Here is a 20,854-nt window from a genome sequence, read left to right as displayed (position 1 = left end):
CAAAAGGTGGACATGATTGAAGCTCACAAAGATTACGAGGGCATTCACACACACGGGACGATGTGCAAATCTATAATAGTGTTGATTTTGCTTTTTCGATGTCTCTGGATGAATGCAGTTATCCGCAAGTTGTTACAGCCATCACGTGTATTGTAATATTATACATTTGTAAAATTAACAGCCACTACATGTATTAATTTTCTGATCACAGCTTAATTTATGTAGTGCAAACTAATCTACGATCCAATAAGGGCCCTAGGCGAACCTATTCACAATATATTTTGCCTTTATTATTAATGGGTTACAGGAGTGAACATCGAATCGCTTTACTCTCTGTCAGTTATTCAGAAGGGCCACCAGTAATGACTCGTTTTATTATTTACGTACGAGAAGGTCGAGGATCTTTATTATCCCAACATATCTATCAGTCATTATTCAAATTGTTCTATTACATAGTAGATATTTGTTTTATAATATATTTGTTTTGCCCATCTATATTATACAGGTGTATTATCCCATCAATGCATCGTAGTGAAGAGATACTGATCCATGTGATCGGTGAATTGGCGATAATCGAACATTATGTAGGATCGTCCCATTTACAATCGCATCTAGCTCCACAGTTGTAATGCTACTCATTGGCACAATTTGTATATATCGAGTTGGTATAGGGAGATTTACATAGATGCTTGTATCATAGTAATAATGGGAAAGAGAGATACAGAAGGCAATCGTGATTTATCCCTTCAAACATTAATACATCTGTGAATATAAACAAAAAAAGTTTATATATATATATATATATAGTATAGACTTATTATGATCTTATATATCAATTCTGAGGTGAATGGTAGTCGATCGTAAAATAGATATTAGACCAAAGGGGTGTGAATAATCGGTAACGAAGTGAGTGACTGAGTGTACAATAGCAATAAGGAACGCTTTGCGCTTGAATAGCCCATACGTACGGATATATACGCAGCACGTAGAGTCATGAATATACCACATCAAGGCAAAATACGATCTATGTACCATATATATATATGCTACCAGTGCTAGGACAACATACTATTTGCCTGGCCGCGAGCTTCTTTAGGAATGACTATATTTGTTCGTATGTCTGTGTGACAGACACCATTATTATTACACACCTCTCTCTGGCTATATGCTTCATATATAGAAGCACGTATATAAACGTAGTAATATAACTAGGAACACCGTCAAATAGTATAACAACTACTGCTAAGAAAATCAGTTATAACGTTAGTTGTTGTAGATATATTATGCAAAGCCATAACGTTCCTTTCCTGTTGCTGGTTGTTCCTTTAGAACGATTTTCGTGTATAAACCAGCAATAACAGTTAGATTTAAATAATTATGAGTAATTGCAACTAATGAAAAGATACGGACGATAGTCACATGAAACATAATTATTAAAATGATGGAAATGGTGTAAAGGGAAAGTGAATATGAGGTGTTACGATGAGTCGTTCCCCTTGCGTTACCATGATGACCGCTAACACTGTTTATAGTTCATCATTTGATGACTGAGCAGTACGGCGATGTGATGATGAGATGATAACTGAAAAGAACTGCTCAGTAGCAAATAGGAATGATATATACACTAACCTCTTCCAATTTTCGTGTACTAATAACGAGCAGCACTGCTGAACTCTGATCGAGCAAAGACTGTCAATAAAAGGAAGAAAGATGAGATCGACGGAAAAAGTAAAGTCAGCACAAAACTAAGCTGACGCTGGTAAAGAGTTTTACACGAAATGCTTACCATAGGCCACCTGCTGAAAAAAAAATATGTATGGAGATAAACAACACAATGTGGAGCGAACAAGAAATAGACTGCTGCGTAGTGGACTGAACAGTATAATACTAAATATATTTGTGCCATAAAACAATTCTAAACGGTATCATTCTTTTAGACTTTAATCCTCTAACAAATGTGATACTAAAAAACGTCTATACAGTTCTGTGTTATAAATGTAATTGATTAGGTTTGGTTCGTTTATTATAGCCACTAATATTGTGTTGTTTCGATGGCAATAGCTAGGACACGACTGTAGCCATAATCGGAGTTGAGATGTTCTCACCCCTTCCTCTAGTTCTGGATTATCTCTAAAGCAGAGAGTTACTCTAGTCCTCGTACAACTCATAGGACAATCTTTGAATGAGCAGCCCATCTGCCGAGGTCACTGCCAGTGTTTATGCCTGGATTCAAACCTGGTCCACTACGTGTCCTTTAGGTTAAGAGGCAATCAGGTTATCCTCACCGTTACCATGTTAACACAAAATGTATAATATTCTTACTGCATAGATTTTCATAAAATATGTTTTCGAACAAAAGTGCGGGTTTTTGTGTGCCGTTTGTTGGCATCGACCCTAAGTCGAGGACAAACGTATGTTAACGTTGACGTTAGCGACGTCACGCGCACAAAAACCTATCTGCTGTCGGTCGTGTCTGTCTACTTGCCTGTCATTCGTCCCGCTGATACGAATAATTTTATTTTTTCTTCAGTTTATCACTAACATTCTCAGTCGTCCTCTTTATATAAACAAATTCTGGAATCGTCTCTTTTTTTAGGTATAGCATCACCGACTTGCTTTACCAGGAGTCACTGAAGCACGAAACTGCTACTGTTGCTGCTGCTGCGATTCCGTCTGCTCGCGCTATCTCGTCGGACGGCTTCGCAGTCGATCATAAGACCAAAGTAACCGAACAGAGGACGAAAATAATGAACAACTCTTTTTAAAAGGTGTTAAATAATACTGTTTTCTATACGATGAGTAACTATCAACTTATAGATATAAACATATAGATATATGTTTTCGATCTGAACTGTGACAGCAGACGCTGCGTGTCCACTATTATTATTAGCCTCACTCTTCCGCTATGGGCGCCAAAATAACGATATTGATCCCGTACTCGCTCCTAAATAATAAAGCTGCTGCGCTACTGCTGATAGTAGGGGCAAACTATCAGCAGCGGACAATCAATCACAGTAACAAACTCCGGCATAAATAGCAAACGTCGGTTGTGTCTGCGACAGCGATACGCATTATGACCGTTCCATTCTACGCTGCTTTTTTTAGTCTATTGTCTTTGCTCCTCAGCAATGGCCTCCATTGGAACGGAGATGTTTAATGAGCCGCCACTCAGCTCAATCGAGTCGTAGCAAGTTGCCCCGCGCTTCCACAGCGCGTATACATAGGGCTAATGGCTCCGTTTCTGAGTCCAGCTGCAAGTCAAGATACGCCCACGGAAATCGCTTATCCTTAGGATACAGCGGGCAGTAGCGGGCGGCGCTGAGAGCGCAGCAATAGCTATTGACTACAGTGAACAAACGCTTGTCTTCAATGAGTGGATAAGTCAACGCACCTTTCGACTTGGCGATGGTAGTGACAGTCGCAGTGGGACCATTCTGATGTAACAGTCCGTTCCGTTTTTATACAGATGGTGCCAATATTTACACATCGCCCTACGAAGTGACAGCAAACAGCGGCCCCTGGGCAGCTGTTGTGTCGATTCTCAAAGCAGGCGACCGCCGTATGTCCGTCCAACCGCCCGTTCGCCCGACCGGTGTGTTGTTGTTGTTTGTGCTACTGCCAGTCTGGCTATGGCAACCAGGCAAGCAAGCTAAGACACAACTCAGCCTCGGCACTACGGCCTGAGCGGTGCAGCAGCCGTCGTGGTGGCGGCGGTGGAAACGGTTGTGGCAGCAGCAGCAGCAGCAGCAGCAGCATCAATAGTAGCGCAGAGGCGGACACCGCAGACATCACCACAGACGGCCACTGACTGACTGACTGACGGACGGAGAAGCGGATCAGCTAGATAGCCTGCTGCAGCAGCAACAGCGACGACGACGACGAAGGCGGCGATCCATTGAGGGATTGCTGGTGGTAGCTTTCATCGTTGCTGCTGCCGGCGGTGAATTATCCACTGTCTGTTCGCATTGTTCAATCATATTCGTTCGTTGTTCTGTAGTTTTTTTTTAATAACGTTGATATACTACGACTATTAAAGTCCCGTTTCCGAGAAGTGTCTGTTCGTGAAACGAAGGATTTTTTTGCGGCTTTGAAGCCGCTGGAAGCCGAAAAGCAAGGACAATAGTATTGGATAAACGTAGAACTTCACACCGGAACGATGGCGCAGGCTCTACCGATAAAGTTCCAAGAGCACCTCCAGGTGAGAACTCAAGCCGCTAGGTGGAACCTTTAGGTAGGCACATGGGGCAGACGAGAGCGCTGCCGGTCAGAGTGTGCAGGATGTCAAAGGTATGATGAGCAACAACTAGTACTAGCGCAGCCTAGCTAGCGATGGCAGCGGTAGTAATTAATTCGTGTATATTGTTTGGGTGTTCGGTCAGGTTGAGCTGGCCGCCGCCGTAACTACTGCTGCCCCGTCAGGGGCCGTCAAATAGACAGTCACGCTAGGCCTAACCCAGCCGTACACCCACCGAAGTTCGTTTTCGCCATCTGGTAGACGGACAGTTGACGGCTTTTTATCTATGGAATTGAGGGTGATCCCTGTGAGGCTAGATGAGACAGGAGTCTGGAGTTTTCTCTCGTTGGGCATCTATGTAATAGAGTAACATTGGAGCCATGAATAGAAAACATAGAACTATACATGAATGGAACTGCTAGAACATCTGCAAACGAAGGGACAGGAGAGAACATGATGAACATAATGAGTGACGATGGATTAAAGCTCTGGGAACACGTTGCCGACGTGATAGCTGCTAGTTACATTAAAAGAAACAGTGGTAGTTATTGTGCGAGTACCCGTTTAGGGATCTACCTCATTATTTGTATATTCTTCTACAAACTACTTTATTGACTTTTAGATGTTACTTAGGTGAATTGGTTGAACATTCTTGGGACAGCCTTTGACGCCGCTTTCTACAGGCACAGACTCTTGGTCGGTCGATGTAGTGAAAACACCTCCCGGAGTATCAATTTAGCAAAACATGATAGAAAATTTTACTATACTGATGGCTGTCGCTGATAGATTAAATGGACCGTTATGGCTAGAGGCAGACAAATGTTGACTAGTTTACATCTTGGCTAGCGTTTCTGCAATTTATCATAGAACAGGTGGTGTATGTACATTATTATTGCGGCAATTTATTAAATGGAAAACAACACTTAGGCAAGGGTTATGAAATTAATTATTGTTCGGTTTATTAGGAGCTAGCCCACAGATTCACTGCCGAGTTTGGCATTCAATTAACAAGTTATTCCAGTTTTGGGTTGCCACCATGATTCAAGTGAGCGGCATAAACCACTCATCTATTTATCATTTTTTCTCTGATACGTAAATGTTCTATTCTACATTATGATATTAGTTGACAATAGCGTATTTATATGGGGCAGTGTTGTGGGGATCGTTAGTGAACTAAGAGGCACGCAGTTTTGACGAACTTCATATTGTTGATTACTAAACTCGTGTTTTATCTGAATTCAGTTTAAGCATTTAACATGTCCTGAATTGCTGTGCACGTTTAAGTATTTAGCATGTCCTGAATTGCTGTGCACCTTCACCAAAGAACGTCTGCCCTCAATAGGGATGGGGATATGAAAGAAGGGGCTCAGTTAGATACAAGGATTCTTGTCTCCCTTGTGATCATGTCACGGCTTGCAAAGTCATGAATTATTTTTAATTATATTCAACAATTCTTGATATATGCGAGTAGTTTTCTTTTAGCCTTTACTGTTACAATCAGTACTTCTACTAAGCTGACCGTACTGTCTTTGCCGTTGGGGGGAGTTTGCTCATCTCTGAGAGTATGTGGCTGTGTGCGCGTTCGAGTTGACGTTATTATAGCGTGCGGCGATTCCATTAATTTCAGCTCGTGGTAAGCTTGGTTAGTGAATAGTTTCTGCTCCTCTATTCCTGGCCTACGGAGTTTGGGGTTGTCAGTTAAGATCATTATAACAGTAGTAAACGGGTGGCGGACAGCGGCAAGCGGTATGCTAACAATAGTGTTCTTCTTCCATTGAATGAAAGATTATAGCGGTCTGCGTTAGATTTGACATTCTAGCTTGACGCTGCTGAGTCTCACATTGTTGATTTACTGTCACAATAAACTGGATATCACAGGGATTTACTAGAAAGAGGAAGCAGGCAATAAGTGTATTAGTCATCATCCATGGAGCCAGCAGCACTATTTACCGATTAAATCAGTACGTGAACAAGCCGATTCGCGTAACAACCATCCACCACAAGAACACTGTTTACATTTTCAGAAATAGTCATAAAGGAAATATCTAGGGGTTTCGGAAAGCGATGAATTAAAGTGCACAACATTCACATGTTCTATTCATGTGTTTCAGCGAACGATTTTTAAACGTTGTTAAGCAGCATAATGTTACGGGTATTTTATCTACAGACACCGGCAGCTGGGTCGAAATTTTGACCGAAAAAAACTAATCGAAATAATAATCAGTTTTGTATCACTAACGGATAACTGGCTAAGAAGAGAAGTTGTAAGCAAAACCAAAATAGTATTGAAATCATAATAGCACCGATAATTTTTATGACAATACGTATGAAAATATACCATGCTTATAGCCAATAGCAGCCTGTAAAATAATCGTGGTAGATAAAAGTTTTTCCTCTTCTCAAATAAAATTCAATATTGCTTTTAACGACATCAGTACACTTTTAGAGGTACTGGAAATGTATTGAGGCTAAATTGGCTGGAGCTGCAAACTTCACGATTCTAAATCCACTGTCAGTTGATGTTTGATCACCGATGTGCCTAGAGTCCATTTCGACCTGTGTCAGCTGACGTATCGTTCTCGCCCTGTACGGGTTTCTCGATAAACATTTTCATAGAAACATCCTTAAACTCGAAGAAGCCTTCCCACCAATCCTACAAATCGCAGTGTTTCCAAGTCCATCTCCTCGAGAGCGCAGCTCTTCTTTACTGCCTTCGTACTGCAATAAATAGTCGTGGGATTAGCTGAGAACTTGTAGAGGAACCTGTCGTTGTCGGACAGCATCATGTAGCTCAGGAGTGATCTAGTGTCTTGAAGTTTAAATTGAAAATTTTAAAGCCTAAAAAACAAGCATTAGAGAGCCTTGATGAGCCAATTTAGTGTACTTTCTGGAACGTAAAATTAATTAATTTTTCTTTAAGTATCAAATAAAAACGCTAGCTCAGCGATAATAAATATATTAAGTGCTAAAATTCACTATGCCTATACAAACTGTGTGCTTTTCACGCATTTTGTTCGTTATGTGCCATCCCGCATTTCTTCAATTTTACACAGACAGTTTCAAGCAACGTGCAAGCCAAGCAGGGATCAATAAAGCTTTTTGGGGCTAAAGTTACTCGCTTGGCAGATACTTGTTGTGCTTTCACAGTTGTTTTAAATGAGAAAATTGCGTAGGTCCTCGAGTAAATTATTTCACCTTTTCTGCTGATCTGTTTATTTTCTTGCTTTTCTCGGACTTCCCAGTACGACGTTGAGTACGACGAATGAAAAACTTCCAAGAGGTGTTTTTTTAATGAATGCTAAACACAGTAGGCCAGTTTCATACCTACTGTGACATTTGTTACCGTTTCCTGAGATTTTGTCACGGTAACCAATGTGCTTGATCTGTGTGCTGCGTGTCGTATCCGGCTTGGCGTTATACAACGAAGGCCAGCATCATTGTTGATTCAGTCAACTGTTAGTTTACAATGAACTACATTAGTCAGTACGCTTTGTCAAATAATGAAGCGCTTACTCGTATGAGGCCTAAGTTACACGTCAACATGATAGACCGAGCTGCCACCAGTGTTATTACAAAAAAATATTGTATATATATATATACATACATATCTATTAACGCAGTGCAGTTTTGCTCATCCGTATTAACACTAGCCTTACTCGCATGCGTAATCCTATGTTTAAATTAAATATGAAATAAATGAAACTGACTATCTTTGAAGTTACATCCGGTTTTTGATAATGGCAACGAGCTGGTACCACCATTGTCAGTCGTACGAGACGCAACATAATTGGCAGCTTTCGAGCCAATTTCTACCTCAAGACCAATCTCAACCTCGTCTATTACAGCCCTTCACGATTGCAATCTTTCTATCCGATCTTTTTACCTCGACTTTCTCGGATCGAATTGCTCATGAGTACGGTGGAGAAGACCGTATCACCATCCAACAATGATATAAGTGGCTGTGTGGTTTCGTGGTTACCGTAATCGTTCTAACAAATGTCGTCTTGTCCCGTATAGGCCCATAATTCTCTTGTGTTAGGTCGAATGTATGTATTTGAGCCTACGTTTTCTCTAGCGCGCTTATTCGCGGATCTGGATGAGTTGGAAATTTATTGAAGTCATTGAGTAACACACAGGAGCAGGCCATAACATGCAAACATAATTAAAAGCACAGGGATATAAGAAATTCGCAATTGATAATTTGTTACGCAAACAAGGTACAAGTACGATAAGCATACTCACAACTATGTAATGCTGCGTGAAATAAAAATAAATTCGCAAAACTAATATTTGCTATCTTTTATAAAGCCATTGCGGCCTCTGAATGGTTAACTAAGTTGTTCTTATAACTTCTTGAATTCTGTTTTATAGCGAATACCGTTTCCATAAATAACTTTCGTTAAGTGCCACGTATGAAGTGCTGCTAACAATCAGGCAATCAGCGGGCAAGGCACAACTCGCCCTGAATGGGGACTCAAAGTAAACAAAAAGCAATGATCATTGGGTTCTATTTAGTACAAGGATAATAACCGAGAAGATATCAGCCATGTAACAATTTTCAGCTACGTGAAGGATTTTCAATTGCTGTCGTAAGGAGGCACTTCAGTGGCAAAAAACAAGTAGACCAAAGAATAACCGTGAATGATTTGTCAATGCGCACCCATTATTTCGTCAACCTACATTTAAGTCGATCTGTTTACTGACAGCAGTAGAATAACATAACAGACGCCAGGCGATTGCCCCCTTTGATACGAACGGAGCTACTACCATAATTTTTCTCTGAATAGAGTAGCGAATCATTCTAATGAGAGTATTTAGTAGCTCGTTGTTGCACGCAACAATGTTCGTTTTTTCCATTTAGGTTGTAAGTTTCTTTTTTTTTATACCTGTATGAAATGCTCTCGAAACCTACATCATTGGAGCGCTACCGCTGCTTACAGTACATGAACGTAAGGGCAAAGATAGAAATTACTAGTTTGTTAAACGACAGTTCGTAGTTACCGATATTGCTGTATTGGTTTCTTTTTTGAGCATCTATCTCGTCTGTAAAACGCTGCGCCGAGTAAGAGGTTATTAATAGGATGCCTAGATGAAGCATTCAATTGCGATCTCGTTTTTTATTGCTTGCTTGCCAATTTTACATTATTACTGAAATCATGTCTTTAACGCTAATACAACGATTGGTTAATAAACTTTTGATCTTTGGTAGAGGGCAGGGCAAGGATACTTTCTGGAAATTTTTTTGTCGCAACTACAAGCTTGCCGTGCACTGACCAGCACCAGTTGTATACCTTTCTAATATTTTGGGATTTCTGAAGCTATGAGTAATATGGATAACGGTTCTGATGATAGCTCTTTACTTAGCTCTCTCATTTTAACGTTAGCCAACAGTTAAATGTTATGCAAATGTTGAAGCTGTGTTGACCAAAATAGATACATCCTTCACGATCAATACTTGAATATATGTTAATAAAGATCTCATTTTTATTCGTACTTATTTTATCAATAGCTGACGTCGGTTGGCATTAATGCTGCTACAATTGGTTTTAACACACTAACGATGGAATCAGACAAATTCATCTGCGTACGTGAAAAGATTGGCGAATCGAATCATGTTGTCATTATCGACATGGCTAATCCTCAACAGCCCATCCGAAGACCTATATCTGCGGACTCCGCCATTATGAACCCAGCATCAAAGGTCATCGCCTTGAAGGCGAACAGAACGCTGCAGATCTTCAACATCGAGATGAAGTCAAAAATGAAGGTGAGAAGTTTTTATTCTGCTTTTCATTATTAAATATGATCATGTCTGACCAAATACGAATCAAGCATTATTTTCTTATTCATACCTCAGTAAAGAAGTTGGAACGTAAGAACTTCGATCTGAATACTAGGTATCGTGTGAGATATCGATTGACTCCGAGGTGCGTGATCTACAAAGGGCAGACCAGGGAATAGAAAACATGTTTTCCTCGTCTTAAGCCACCATCAATTGGTGCTAAACTAATTCGATTGTGTATCCTGTTTGTTGCATCGTTAGGCGCATGCGATGTCGGAGGACGTGGTGTTCTGGAAGTGGATAAACCTAAACACGCTGGCGTTGGTAACCGAGAGTTCAGTATATCATTGGTCGATGGAGGGTGATTCGCTTCCTATCAAAATGTTTGATCGGCATTCGTCACTTAACAGCTGTCAAATAATCAATTATCGGACGGATACCAAGCTACAATGGCTCCTCCTTGTTGGTATTTCGGCTCAACAGAACCGTGTTGTGGGCGCTATGCAGCTTTATTCCATGGAACGAAAAGTAAATGATTAATTAAAAATTACGCAAACACTTATTTGATACGTAATTTTTCTTTCCACGTATTCATAATTCACTATAATTAATGTGATCTTTGCTCTTTATTAGGATAAATTGCTACTGTTATTCGAAGTATATCCTCTAGCTCTCATTTTCCTCTATGCTCATGACTTGTTTTACTTGCTACTGTCTTCTAATCATACACAAATGTACAGGTATCGCAACCGATCGAAGGCCACGCCGCGGCATTTGCCCAGCTCGAACTTGAAGGCAACAGCCAACCATCAACAGTTTTCTGCTTTGCGGTTCGCACCCAGGCAGGTGGAAAGCTGCACCTCGTTGAGGTCGGCTCACCAGCTCCCGGCAATCAGCCGTATACCAAAAAGGCGATAGACGTGTTCTTCCCACCTGAAGCGGCCAACGACTTTCCAGTCGCGATGCAAGTGTCGCCTCGGCACGATGTCGTTTATCTGATAACGAAATACGGTTACGTACACCTTTATGACCTAGAGAGCGGCACGTGCATCTATATGAATCGAATTTCGTCTGACACCATCTTTGTAACAGCACCTCATGAAGCATCCTCAGGAATCATTGGGGTCAATCGCAAGGGTCAGGTGTTATCTGTGTCAGTGGACGAAGACAATATTGTTGGTTATATCATGACGGTACTAAGCAACGCCGATTTGGCGTTGCGCATAGCGTCTCGCAACAATTTACCCGGCGCTGACGATCTGTTCGTGCACAAATTCAACGGCCTTTTTCAAGCCGGCCAATACGCAGAAGCGGCGAAAGTTGCGGCTAATGCGCCGAAAGGGATTTTGCGTACGCCGCAAACGATACAGAGGTTCCAGCAGGTGCCGCAGCAGCCCGGCCAAACCACACCACTACTCCAGTATTTTGGGATACTGCTCGATAAGGGCAAGCTGAACAAGTTCGAATCGCTTGAGCTTTGCCGACCAGTTCTCCAGCAGGGCAGAAAACAACTTCTTGAAAAGTGGCTCAAAGATGAAAAACTTGAGTGCTCGGAAGAACTTGGCGATTTGGTCAAACAGGTAGACCCTACCTTGGCGCTAGCAGTGTATTTGCGGGCGAATGTTCCTCCTAAAGTCGTTCAATGCTTCGCGGAAACGGGACAGTTTCAGAAAATAGTTTTGTACGCTAAAAAAGTCGGCTATTCACCCGACTATATACAAATTCTGCGACAGGTGGTGCGTGTTGCACCAGATCAGGGTCCCGTATTCGCACAGATGCTCGTCGCCGATGGAGAGCAACCGCTGGCCGACGTCGCCCAAATTGTCGATGTGTTCATGGAAGCAAATCTAGTCCAACAGTGTACCGCCTTTTTGCTCGACGCCCTTAAACATAACCGTCCTACAGAAGGCGCTCTACAGACGAGGCTGCTCGAAATGAATCTTATCGCCGCCCCACAGGTAGGGCTCGATCAAAGTAATTTCTGAATGTTCACTTAGTACACGTACATGTTGTAGTTCGAATGGGTCAGCAACCGGCCGCAAGACCGGACAAAAGGGTGGAGTCTAAAATAGCTTTCTTTGTACAGGTGGCTGATGCGATTCTAGGCAATCAGATGTTCTCGCACTACGATAAAGCTCATATTGCTCAGCTGTGTGAGAAGGCTAATTTGTTACAACGAGCGTTGGAGCACCACACAGACCTTTACGATATCAAGCGCGCCATCGTGAATACTCACTTGCTGAACGCGGATTGGCTTGTTAATTATTTTGGGTCATTGTCGGTCGAAGACTCCTTGGAGTGCCTCAAGGCGATGCTTGCACACAACATCCGTCAAAATCTGCAAATCTGTGTGCAAGTTGCCACGAAATATCACGAGCAGCTGACGACGGTATCTCTAATCGAACTGTTCGAATCATTCAAATCATACGAGGGTCTGTTCTACTTTCTGGGCAGTATCGTCAACTTCTCCCAGGATCCCGAAGTGCACTTCAAGTACATTCAAGCCGCGTGCAAGACCGGACAGATTAAGGAAGTCGAGCGTATATGTCGAGAATCGAATTGCTACAATGCAGAGCGTGTGAAGAACTTCCTCAAGGTAAATAGCAATCGTCATAGCAATAGTCAATCTGCCGCGTTCTGCATGTACTATTTTACTACAACAGCTTTGCCGTCCGGCCGAGCAACAAGCGCTCGTTTCAACACCGCATCGATGTATGTAGTCAGTTTGTCGTTGAGCTCAATGGGCATTAGCGCTAGTATCAAATCGTTGATTTTCTCAGAGAGTATCTAGTAAATATCAAGCGATATTTCTCACTTTGACTGGTGAGCTAAAAACAGGTCTGATGTTGTTTTTGTTTGTGCAGGAAGCAAAGTTGACAGATCAGCTGCCTCTGATTATCGTCTGCGATCGTTTCGATTTTGTGCACGACCTGGTCCTGTATTTGTACCGCAATAATCTTCAGAAGTACATTGAGATTTACGTGCAGAAGGTAAAGTTATTCTATTATAGATGTTTACGTATCCCTTATTCATATAAACTACGTAATTAACCTAGACACGGCAAAAAGCCTGTGCTATCTGCCGAGCTAATATCAGACAATTTATTGCCTCTGTATGTGCAGCGTACTCCAAATTCTAATATTTGCTTCTCATGATAAAACGAAGTTAAGGATAATTACATTTTTTGATGACCATCATTTTTCGGATAAACTGCGGTGCTCTATGCTTGTTCCATAATTTTGTAGTCCTACATTCTTCTTCCATTGTTTAGCCATATGCTAAACTTAAGGGCGGCAATAAGCATAAGTCTAGTGTTCTCTGGCATTCAAGCTGAAAGCAAGAACAGGAATAAACGACAGGGCTACTCGGATTGCTTGATTCATAGGTGAACCCGTCCCGACTTCCCGTTGTCGTCGGTGGGCTCCTGGATGTAGACTGTTCGGAAGACGTCATCAAATCGCTGATTCTGGCAGTACGTGGCGGCCAATTCTCTACTGATGAGCTTGTTGAAGAGGTGGAGAAGCGCAACCGTCTCAAGCTTCTACTGCCATGGCTGGAGACGCGAGTGCACGAGGGATGCACTGAACCCGCCGCTCACAATGCTCTCGCCAAGATCTACATCGACTCGAACAACAACCCGGAGCGGTACCTTCGTGAAAACGCGTATTACGACAGTCGTGTGGTCGGAAAGTACTGTGAGAAAAGGGATCCCCACCTGGCCTGTCTAGCCTATGAACGTGGCCAATGTGACCGCGAGCTTATTAAGGTATGCAACGAGAATTCATTGTTTAAAAGCGAAGCTCGTTACTTGGTCCGGAGAAAGGACTCCGAACTGTGGATGGAGGTGTTGCAAGAGGACAATCCGTATCGACGGCCGTTGATAGATCAGGTTGTGCAAACGGCACTGTCGGAGACGCAGGACCCTGACGACATCTCGGTCACTGTTAAAGCGTTCATGTCGGCTGATCTACCCAATGAACTGATTGAACTTCTCGAGAAGATCGTACTCGACAATTCAGTGTTCTCAGATCATCGCAACCTCCAAAATCTTCTGATTCTGACGGCTATCAAGGCAGATCGGAGCCGGGTGATGGATTACATCAATCGCCTTGACAATTACGATGCGCCGGACATCGCCAAGATCGCGATCGACAGCGAACTATTCGAAGAAGCTTTTGCTATATACCGTAAGTTCGATGTGAACACATCTGCCGTTCAAGTGCTCATTGACAGTATCAGAAATCTCGACCGAGCGTACGAATTTGCCGAGCGGTGTAACGAGCCCGGCGTATGGAGCCAACTGGGTAAAGCTCAGTTATGCCAGGGTCTTGTGAAGGAAGCCATCGACGCATTCATCAAGGCTGGTGACCACACCACGTACCTGGATGTTGTCCAAACCGCTCATCAGAAGAACAGTTGGGAGGATCTCGTAAGATATCTACAGATGGCACGCAAAAAGGGCCGTGAGAGCTATATTGAAAGCGAGTTGCTGTATGCGTTTGCAAAGACGTCTCGTCTAGCCGATTTGGAAGAGATGGTCTCATCGCCGAATCACGCCGATGTTCAGCGCATTGGCGACCGTTGCTTTGATGACGGTCTTTACGAGGCCGCTAAATTGCTATATAACAACGTCTCTAACTTTGCGCGGCTAGCCATCACCCTTGTGCATCTGAAGGAGTACCAGGGAGCCGTCGACTCGGCTCGCAAAGCCAACTCGACACGCACGTGGAAAGAGGTTTGCTTCGCGTGCGTCGATTCCGCCGAGTTCCGCTTAGCACAGATGTGTGGCTTGCACATCGTTGTGCATGCCGACGAGCTGGAAGACTTGATCAGCTATTACCAAGATCGTGGGCATTTTGAAGAGCTAATCGCGCTCCTTGAGGCTGCGCTGGGGCTGGAACGAGCGCACATGGGCATGTTCACCGAGCTCGCCATCCTCTACTCGAAGTATAAGCCGGCAAAGATGCGTGAACACCTTGAGCTCTTCTGGAGTCGTGTTAACATTCCGAAAGTGCTTCGAGCCGCGGAACAGGCCCATTTGTGGGCTGAGCTCGTATTCCTTTATGACAAGTATGAGGAGTTTGACAACGCGGTGAACACGATGATGCGCCATCCCACAGAAGCCTGGAAGGAGGGCCATTTCAAAGAGTGCATTCAAAAAGTGGCTAACATGGAACTGCATTATCGTGCCGTCCAATTTTATCTTGACTTCAAGCCTCTATTACTAAACGACCTGCTAATGGCGCTGGCACCTCGAATGGACCACACGCGCGCTGTGCACATGTTTGCGAAACAGGGCCACTTGCCTCTTGTTAAGGCCTATCTACGCTCTGTGCAGCCACTAAATAATAAAGCCATAAATGAAGCCCTAAACGGTTTGCTCATTGACGAGGAAGATTTTACCGGGCTACGCGCTTCGATTGACGCGTTTGACAATTTCGACAACATTGCTCTAGCGCAAAAGCTCGAAAAGCACGAACTGATAGAATTCCGCCGTATCGCCGCATATTTGTACAAAGGCAATAACCGATGGAAACAGTCGGTGGAACTCTGTAAAGCTGACCGGCTATTTCGTGATGCCATGGAGTACGCCGCTGAAAGCAAGAACCGCGAGACCGCCGAAGAACTACTCGAATGGTTCCTGGAAGAGGGCAACTACGAGTGCTTTGGTGCGATGCTGTTCCAGTGCTATGACTTACTTAAGCCTGACGTCATCATGGAGCTCGCGTGGAGACATGGCATTACAGATTTTGCTATGCCATACTTCATTCAGGTAAAAAAGATGGAAAATTCATTTCGTAATTTCTTTCTCATTCAGGTCAATTGTTAAATCCTCCTTTGTTTTAGATTAACCTCAGCAAGCTAAAGTTTTATATATTCACGTTTTGTTTGAGCGTTCCCGAGTCAAATCGTCGTGTGTGTTCATTAGCATATGGTAGTAGCGCGCGGAGATCATTTTCTTGAATCCTTGCAATTGTTGTCTGTGCGGTAGGTGATGCGCGAATACACGGCCAAAATCGATAAACTGGAAGAGTTAGAGAATCAACGGTTAGAAGAGAGCGCACAAAATGAAAATAAGGGATCTTCGCTGGTTTATGGTCAGTATTAATCAGAAAATTATCATGTAACCAATAAATTCACTTTATTGTTTATTATAGTTCAATAATAAGGCTATGCATATATAGTCCATATAGAACAGCAATATACGACCGTTTTCATGAATACGTTCCATGTCTTGTATACCTAAAGATATATAAATTTTTAAACATTTCACCGTACATTATTCAAGTAGACTACAATTATGAGCCACACTTTGCCCCCCATCCTCCTGCCTAGGTTTTTAACCATCAAACATTCCACTAATTTCTTCGATCCTTAATGATGTCCGTTTCGCAGCTTCCGAACCACAGCTAATGCTAACAGCGGCTCCAAGCATGATGGGTAGTGCGCAGGCAAGCGCGGCGGCCTTTGGGGGCGGCTACACGGCGGCAAGCGCCATTGGTGGTCAGATGAATCACCCGGTCGTTGGCGCGATGCCGCCCGGACAGCCGCCCCTGCCCGGCTACCCGGGATACAGCATGTAGAACAGAAGCAGTAGCAACAACCATAACAAAACTAGCAACAACACAACACGCACTTAGTAGACACGCAGCTGGGGTCAAGTCAGAACGTAGTTAGACACGACGAGAAATTATGTTACAATAACAACAGCACACAAAAATCAGACCGCCGCCGAAACGCCAGAGTGAGACCGAATTTGTCGAATCGAAGAAGTACCTAAATATTTCGAACGATAAGCAACAGGACGGCAAATCATTCAACGACATCTGCCTACGGCCCTAACACTTGGATGTCTAGAGAAAACGGTGTTCCTGAAACAATGAAGGAAACTAATTTCAAGAATGCAAGAATATAACACAGGCGGCAATAGCTGATCCGACGATTAAAGGAGTCTTTCAAGTGCACGGTAGTTCTCCACGATATATCAGAATATGTAGCATCCTTTCATGGCCCTGACAACTTGTCATTATTTGATTTTGAGCTTACACCTTCCGACAAAGTGACATTCTCTGTTCGCAGTCATCCTGTTTAGGTTCTTCCTTTTTGTCGTTTTGTCTAGGCCTCTACGCGTTGAAAGTGAGCAAGTGCTGCTTTGAACGATTTGCCCTCCAGTTAACTAGAAAAAAAAAAAGCATACAGAGATGTTCTCTACACCTGACGAGTCGACCGCAGTTCATTATGAAATAGGTGACGCAAAATGCAGACGATGAAATGATTATGAATCACAAGCTAAAAAAATATGATGAACTCTGTGAGCTGGCTGGCAATGAAGTGTCGTACAACTCGGATGACTAAATAACGACGGTCGGCGAATACGCTGCATATTCAATCCGTTCAGATACGAATATTTTCAATTTCATTGCGTGCGGTTTAATTTTCAATTTCAGGAGACTCTTCATTTTATATAATAATTATTAGTTAGATGATTTATAGAAAAATCCATGACTAGTGGTTTCCTTTGTTGAATTAGCTGAAATAAAAAAGAAACGTGTATTATTAATGGACGATTGATTTAAATAAGCTGCTTACCATCTGTTGATGTTACAACAACAACAACAACAACAACAACAATGTTGTGGAAAGTAGAAAAAATAGCTGCATATACAACGTCGCCAATATTGTGACATTTTACGCACAGCTTTGAAGGGTCAATTACCTGTCGAGCGCGTGATAAACATGATCATGACCCATTTCGTGGCGTGAGCTCGTGATCTTTTGAGGCGAATGCGCAAAATTGTTACATTCTAGATACATGACATTAGAGCGTTTTTATATCAGCTAACGTTACTTTGGGGCACCGTGACTCGTTTGATTACATGACGACTCGCAACACTTTTTTCCGTTTTTTATTATATTCATTACATCTCTGCTGTGGTTTAACCAGCGAATGGCATAGGTGCATCTTCACTTCACCTTAATCCTTGCTTGGCTTCTTTAAAAGCATTATTTTCAACTGGGAGTATTTTTTATAATTGTGTTATGTGATACTTATTCCTTACCTTAACATATTATATCTGAATGATGTTGTTGGTATAATTTTCGTCTGCTTGTTTGCCTGAGTGCGCGTCTGTGTCTGTGTGTGTGTTTATGTGAATTATTGACTGCAGTTTTGCGCACTCGCCTCAAAAAATAACTAGATCACATTGCAAGACGGGTCATGATCATGTTTATCACGCGCTTGACAGGTAATTGACCCTCCAAAACAAATATCTGTGAGTAAAAGGTCACAATATTGGCGACGTTGTGTACACATCTAAGAGTGTTGGTATTTTTTTCTGATTTCTATAGCGTTATTGTTATTGCAACAGTCACACCTCTACACACTGAAGCAAACGGGCAGACAAACAAAGAAGCTGAGCAACATCATTAAGATGTAATATGCTACAAGTATACAGTCTACTAACATTTTTGGTAGAGAATATAAGTATTTAAGTGTATAAATCAAAAAGTACTCTAAGTTAGTTAGAAATTAAAGAAGTCAAGCAAAGATTAAGATGAATTGAAGATACGTATATGCCGTTTCACAGATATAACGAATATAAATTTAAAAAAACCGAAAACTGTGTTGGGAGTCATCACGTAACTAACCAATTTATTGTATCTCAAGGTAAAGTCGGCTGATATAAAAGAGCATTTCCGTTTACCGCGATCGCGATATCCTCTGGCGGTCTCCTACCAATACATTTTCGTCTGTTTGAGCCGCTGAAGGGTACTTGATGCGATAAATTTGCTTCGAACTGGAAGACGACTTGTCGACTGATAAATTTCAGTGTGATTTATAGGATAGATTCGGGTTCGCTTAGCGCTAATGAATGCCAGCCGATATGAAAAAATCCGCAAGATTCTGATGAGGAGTTGAATTAGAAGATTAGCCATTTACTGTTAAAGATTGGAGCCGAATTTCAATCGCACTAAATAGATAGCTAACAAAGTACCGCTAACTATAAGCACATCGAAATACCCCGTGGATAAAGAGTGTTGCAGCTGATAATAAGTTCATAGAGAACTCAGTAAAAAAACATCCAAAAGAGGTACTACTGATAGGTATAGTCATAGAGTACTAACAGACAAAGTCAGAAAAGGTAGGGTTAGGTAAAGAAAAAAGCGGAGAGATGACAATATTTAATAAAGGCTAACAGCCAATGAAGAGGAAATGACGCTAGTGACAGGACAATTGCGAATGTTTTTGACGCCCTACTGCTGTTCATATATATATATATATATATATATATATATATATATATATATAGCAATTTTAGTAAAGTTGAGTGCTCCTTATTATATATATGAATGTATTAACCATATATAATTAAGTGACGTAGTGGTGTAAGGGTTTAGTGATTCTGGCAGACCTAAACAAAAAAGAATTAAACAACAGAAATTTCCCTGAACGGTTTCTTTAGAGCGGGATAGGTTTGAGGGAAGCAATTCGGGCATGAAAAAATTAGAGAGCAAATCTGTGGAAAGCGTGCAACAACCGCTCGCACCGTACGGAATAGCCGGACGAGACGACATAAACAGCAAAGGAGAAGAATCCAACGTAATGGCGAAGCGACAGGACTACTTTTGTTATTTTAGTAACTATATGTAACAGCGGGTAACAATGTAGTGTCAAATATTACAACAACTGATCCGATTATATTATGACAAACCTTGACGGCAGCAATGCGAACAGTCAGTATTTGTTTCCGTTACTGAAACTGATGGGTCGCGCACATCTCCCATCATACATTTACTGGCGGTGTACGGGTGAAGGTTAGAAATTAGACCTGTCAAATGTGAAATAGGTTCAGTCCGCGGACCGTGAATAAAAACGGAGAGCCATCGTAAATGAAGTGACGATTTTGACATCCATACTATGTTTTTGGGGCTCGATTCAGCGGCAGTGCAGTCACGAAACAAAAAAAGCTTCAAGATCAACTGCAGGGCATCGGTTGTCCTTATGAAACGTACAACAAAAGCAACAATAGCAGCAAGGACAAAAAGACCCAAACATAATTAAGGAAGGCTAATAATAATAATAATGAAATGGCTTCGAAGGTAAAGAATGGTGCAGAAAAGGTAAAAAGAGCTAAAAAAAAAACATAATGAACGAGTAAATAGATTAAAAAGTATATACAAACATAGCTAGTGTAAAACAACACTAGTGTGTAATTTTCACAACTCGACAGCTAATAATAGTACTAATAATTAATTATTATCAGTGTTACTTCTGAGTAAAACGTTCCGAGTTCATTTTTTAAATATGGTTGCGTCCTAATTGTAGTACGTTCTGGCTGACCTTCGGAGAAGCTTAAAGGCAAATCGAACGTTTCATTTAGACTACAAATGACTGTGAAGCACAAAAGTATTGTAAGGTATGCTTAATGAGACGCCGTTGGGAAGCAAAACTTCTGTCTAATAAAGGAACACCTTCCCGTTATTAAAAAGCCAGCCGTAGCAAAATCATCGCGTCGAGAGTTCAGCTACAAAATTGATTATTGGATTTTCGTAGAGTTTTTTGACCGATCTTCCTGTACCTTGTTGGTATGTTGTTCGTTTCAATATAATATACTGAAAATGATTAATCGTACGCTAAATTTAAAAATGCAATTTCGTATCCAAGGTCCTGCCGTCAGTATAGGCCATTTTGCAGATTTAGAGATGAGCCAAATGGAAAATCTTGTTGTAATAGGATACTGTAGTGAGGCATAGCTGAACTTGAATGCACACACACGTATTGCTTCAAATGTTGGTAACATCTAACTGCACAGAGTTGGGTTTTGGAAGCGAAATTA

General features: G+C 42.0%; 1 protein-coding gene and 1 long non-coding RNA gene across 2 annotated transcripts; one reads left to right on the top strand and one right to left on the bottom strand.

Moving 5' to 3' along the window:
- The first annotated feature begins 3,691 nt into the window (after nt 1-3,691).
- Chc (clathrin heavy chain) lies at nt 3,692-20,321 on the top strand. The gene is made up of 9 exons (XM_022841029.2): nt 3,692-4,198; nt 9,744-10,001; nt 10,278-10,544; nt 10,757-11,974; nt 12,103-12,612; nt 12,881-13,006; nt 13,402-15,789; nt 16,009-16,114; nt 16,413-20,321. Exons 1-9 carry the CDS (start codon nt 4,157-4,159, stop codon nt 16,598-16,600), a joined length of 5,103 nt encoding a protein of 1,700 aa, XP_022696764.1. The 5' UTR covers nt 3,692-4,156; the 3' UTR covers nt 16,601-20,321.
- On the bottom strand, nt 5,163-16,026 carry LOC111264831 (uncharacterized). The gene is made up of 2 exons (XR_002683104.2): nt 15,899-16,026; nt 5,163-6,952 (listed from the first exon to the last, which is right to left on the bottom strand). It is a non-coding gene; the product is annotated as an uncharacterized LOC111264831 (long non-coding RNA).
- Nucleotides 20,322-20,854: the final 533 nt, after the last annotated feature.

Source organism: Varroa jacobsoni, unplaced genomic scaffold, assembly GCF_002532875.2.
Source record: "Varroa jacobsoni isolate VJ856 unplaced genomic scaffold, vjacob_1.0 scaffold_902, whole genome shotgun sequence".
Taxonomy (NCBI): Eukaryota; Metazoa; Arthropoda; class Arachnida; order Mesostigmata; family Varroidae; genus Varroa; species Varroa jacobsoni.
This window is presented reverse-complemented; position numbering and strand designations above follow the sequence as displayed.

Coding starts and splice junctions, on each gene's coding strand:
- Chc (XM_022841029.2), top strand. CDS start 4,157: ATGGCGCAGGCTCTACCGATAAAGTTCCAAGAGCACCTCCAG. Junction 10,545..10,756: donor TTTATTCCATGGAACGAAAA/GTAAATGATTAA, acceptor ACAAATGTACAG/GTATCGCAACCGATCGAAGG. Junction 12,613..12,880: donor GTGTGAAGAACTTCCTCAAG/GTAAATAGCAAT, acceptor TTGTTTGTGCAG/GAAGCAAAGTTGACAGATCA.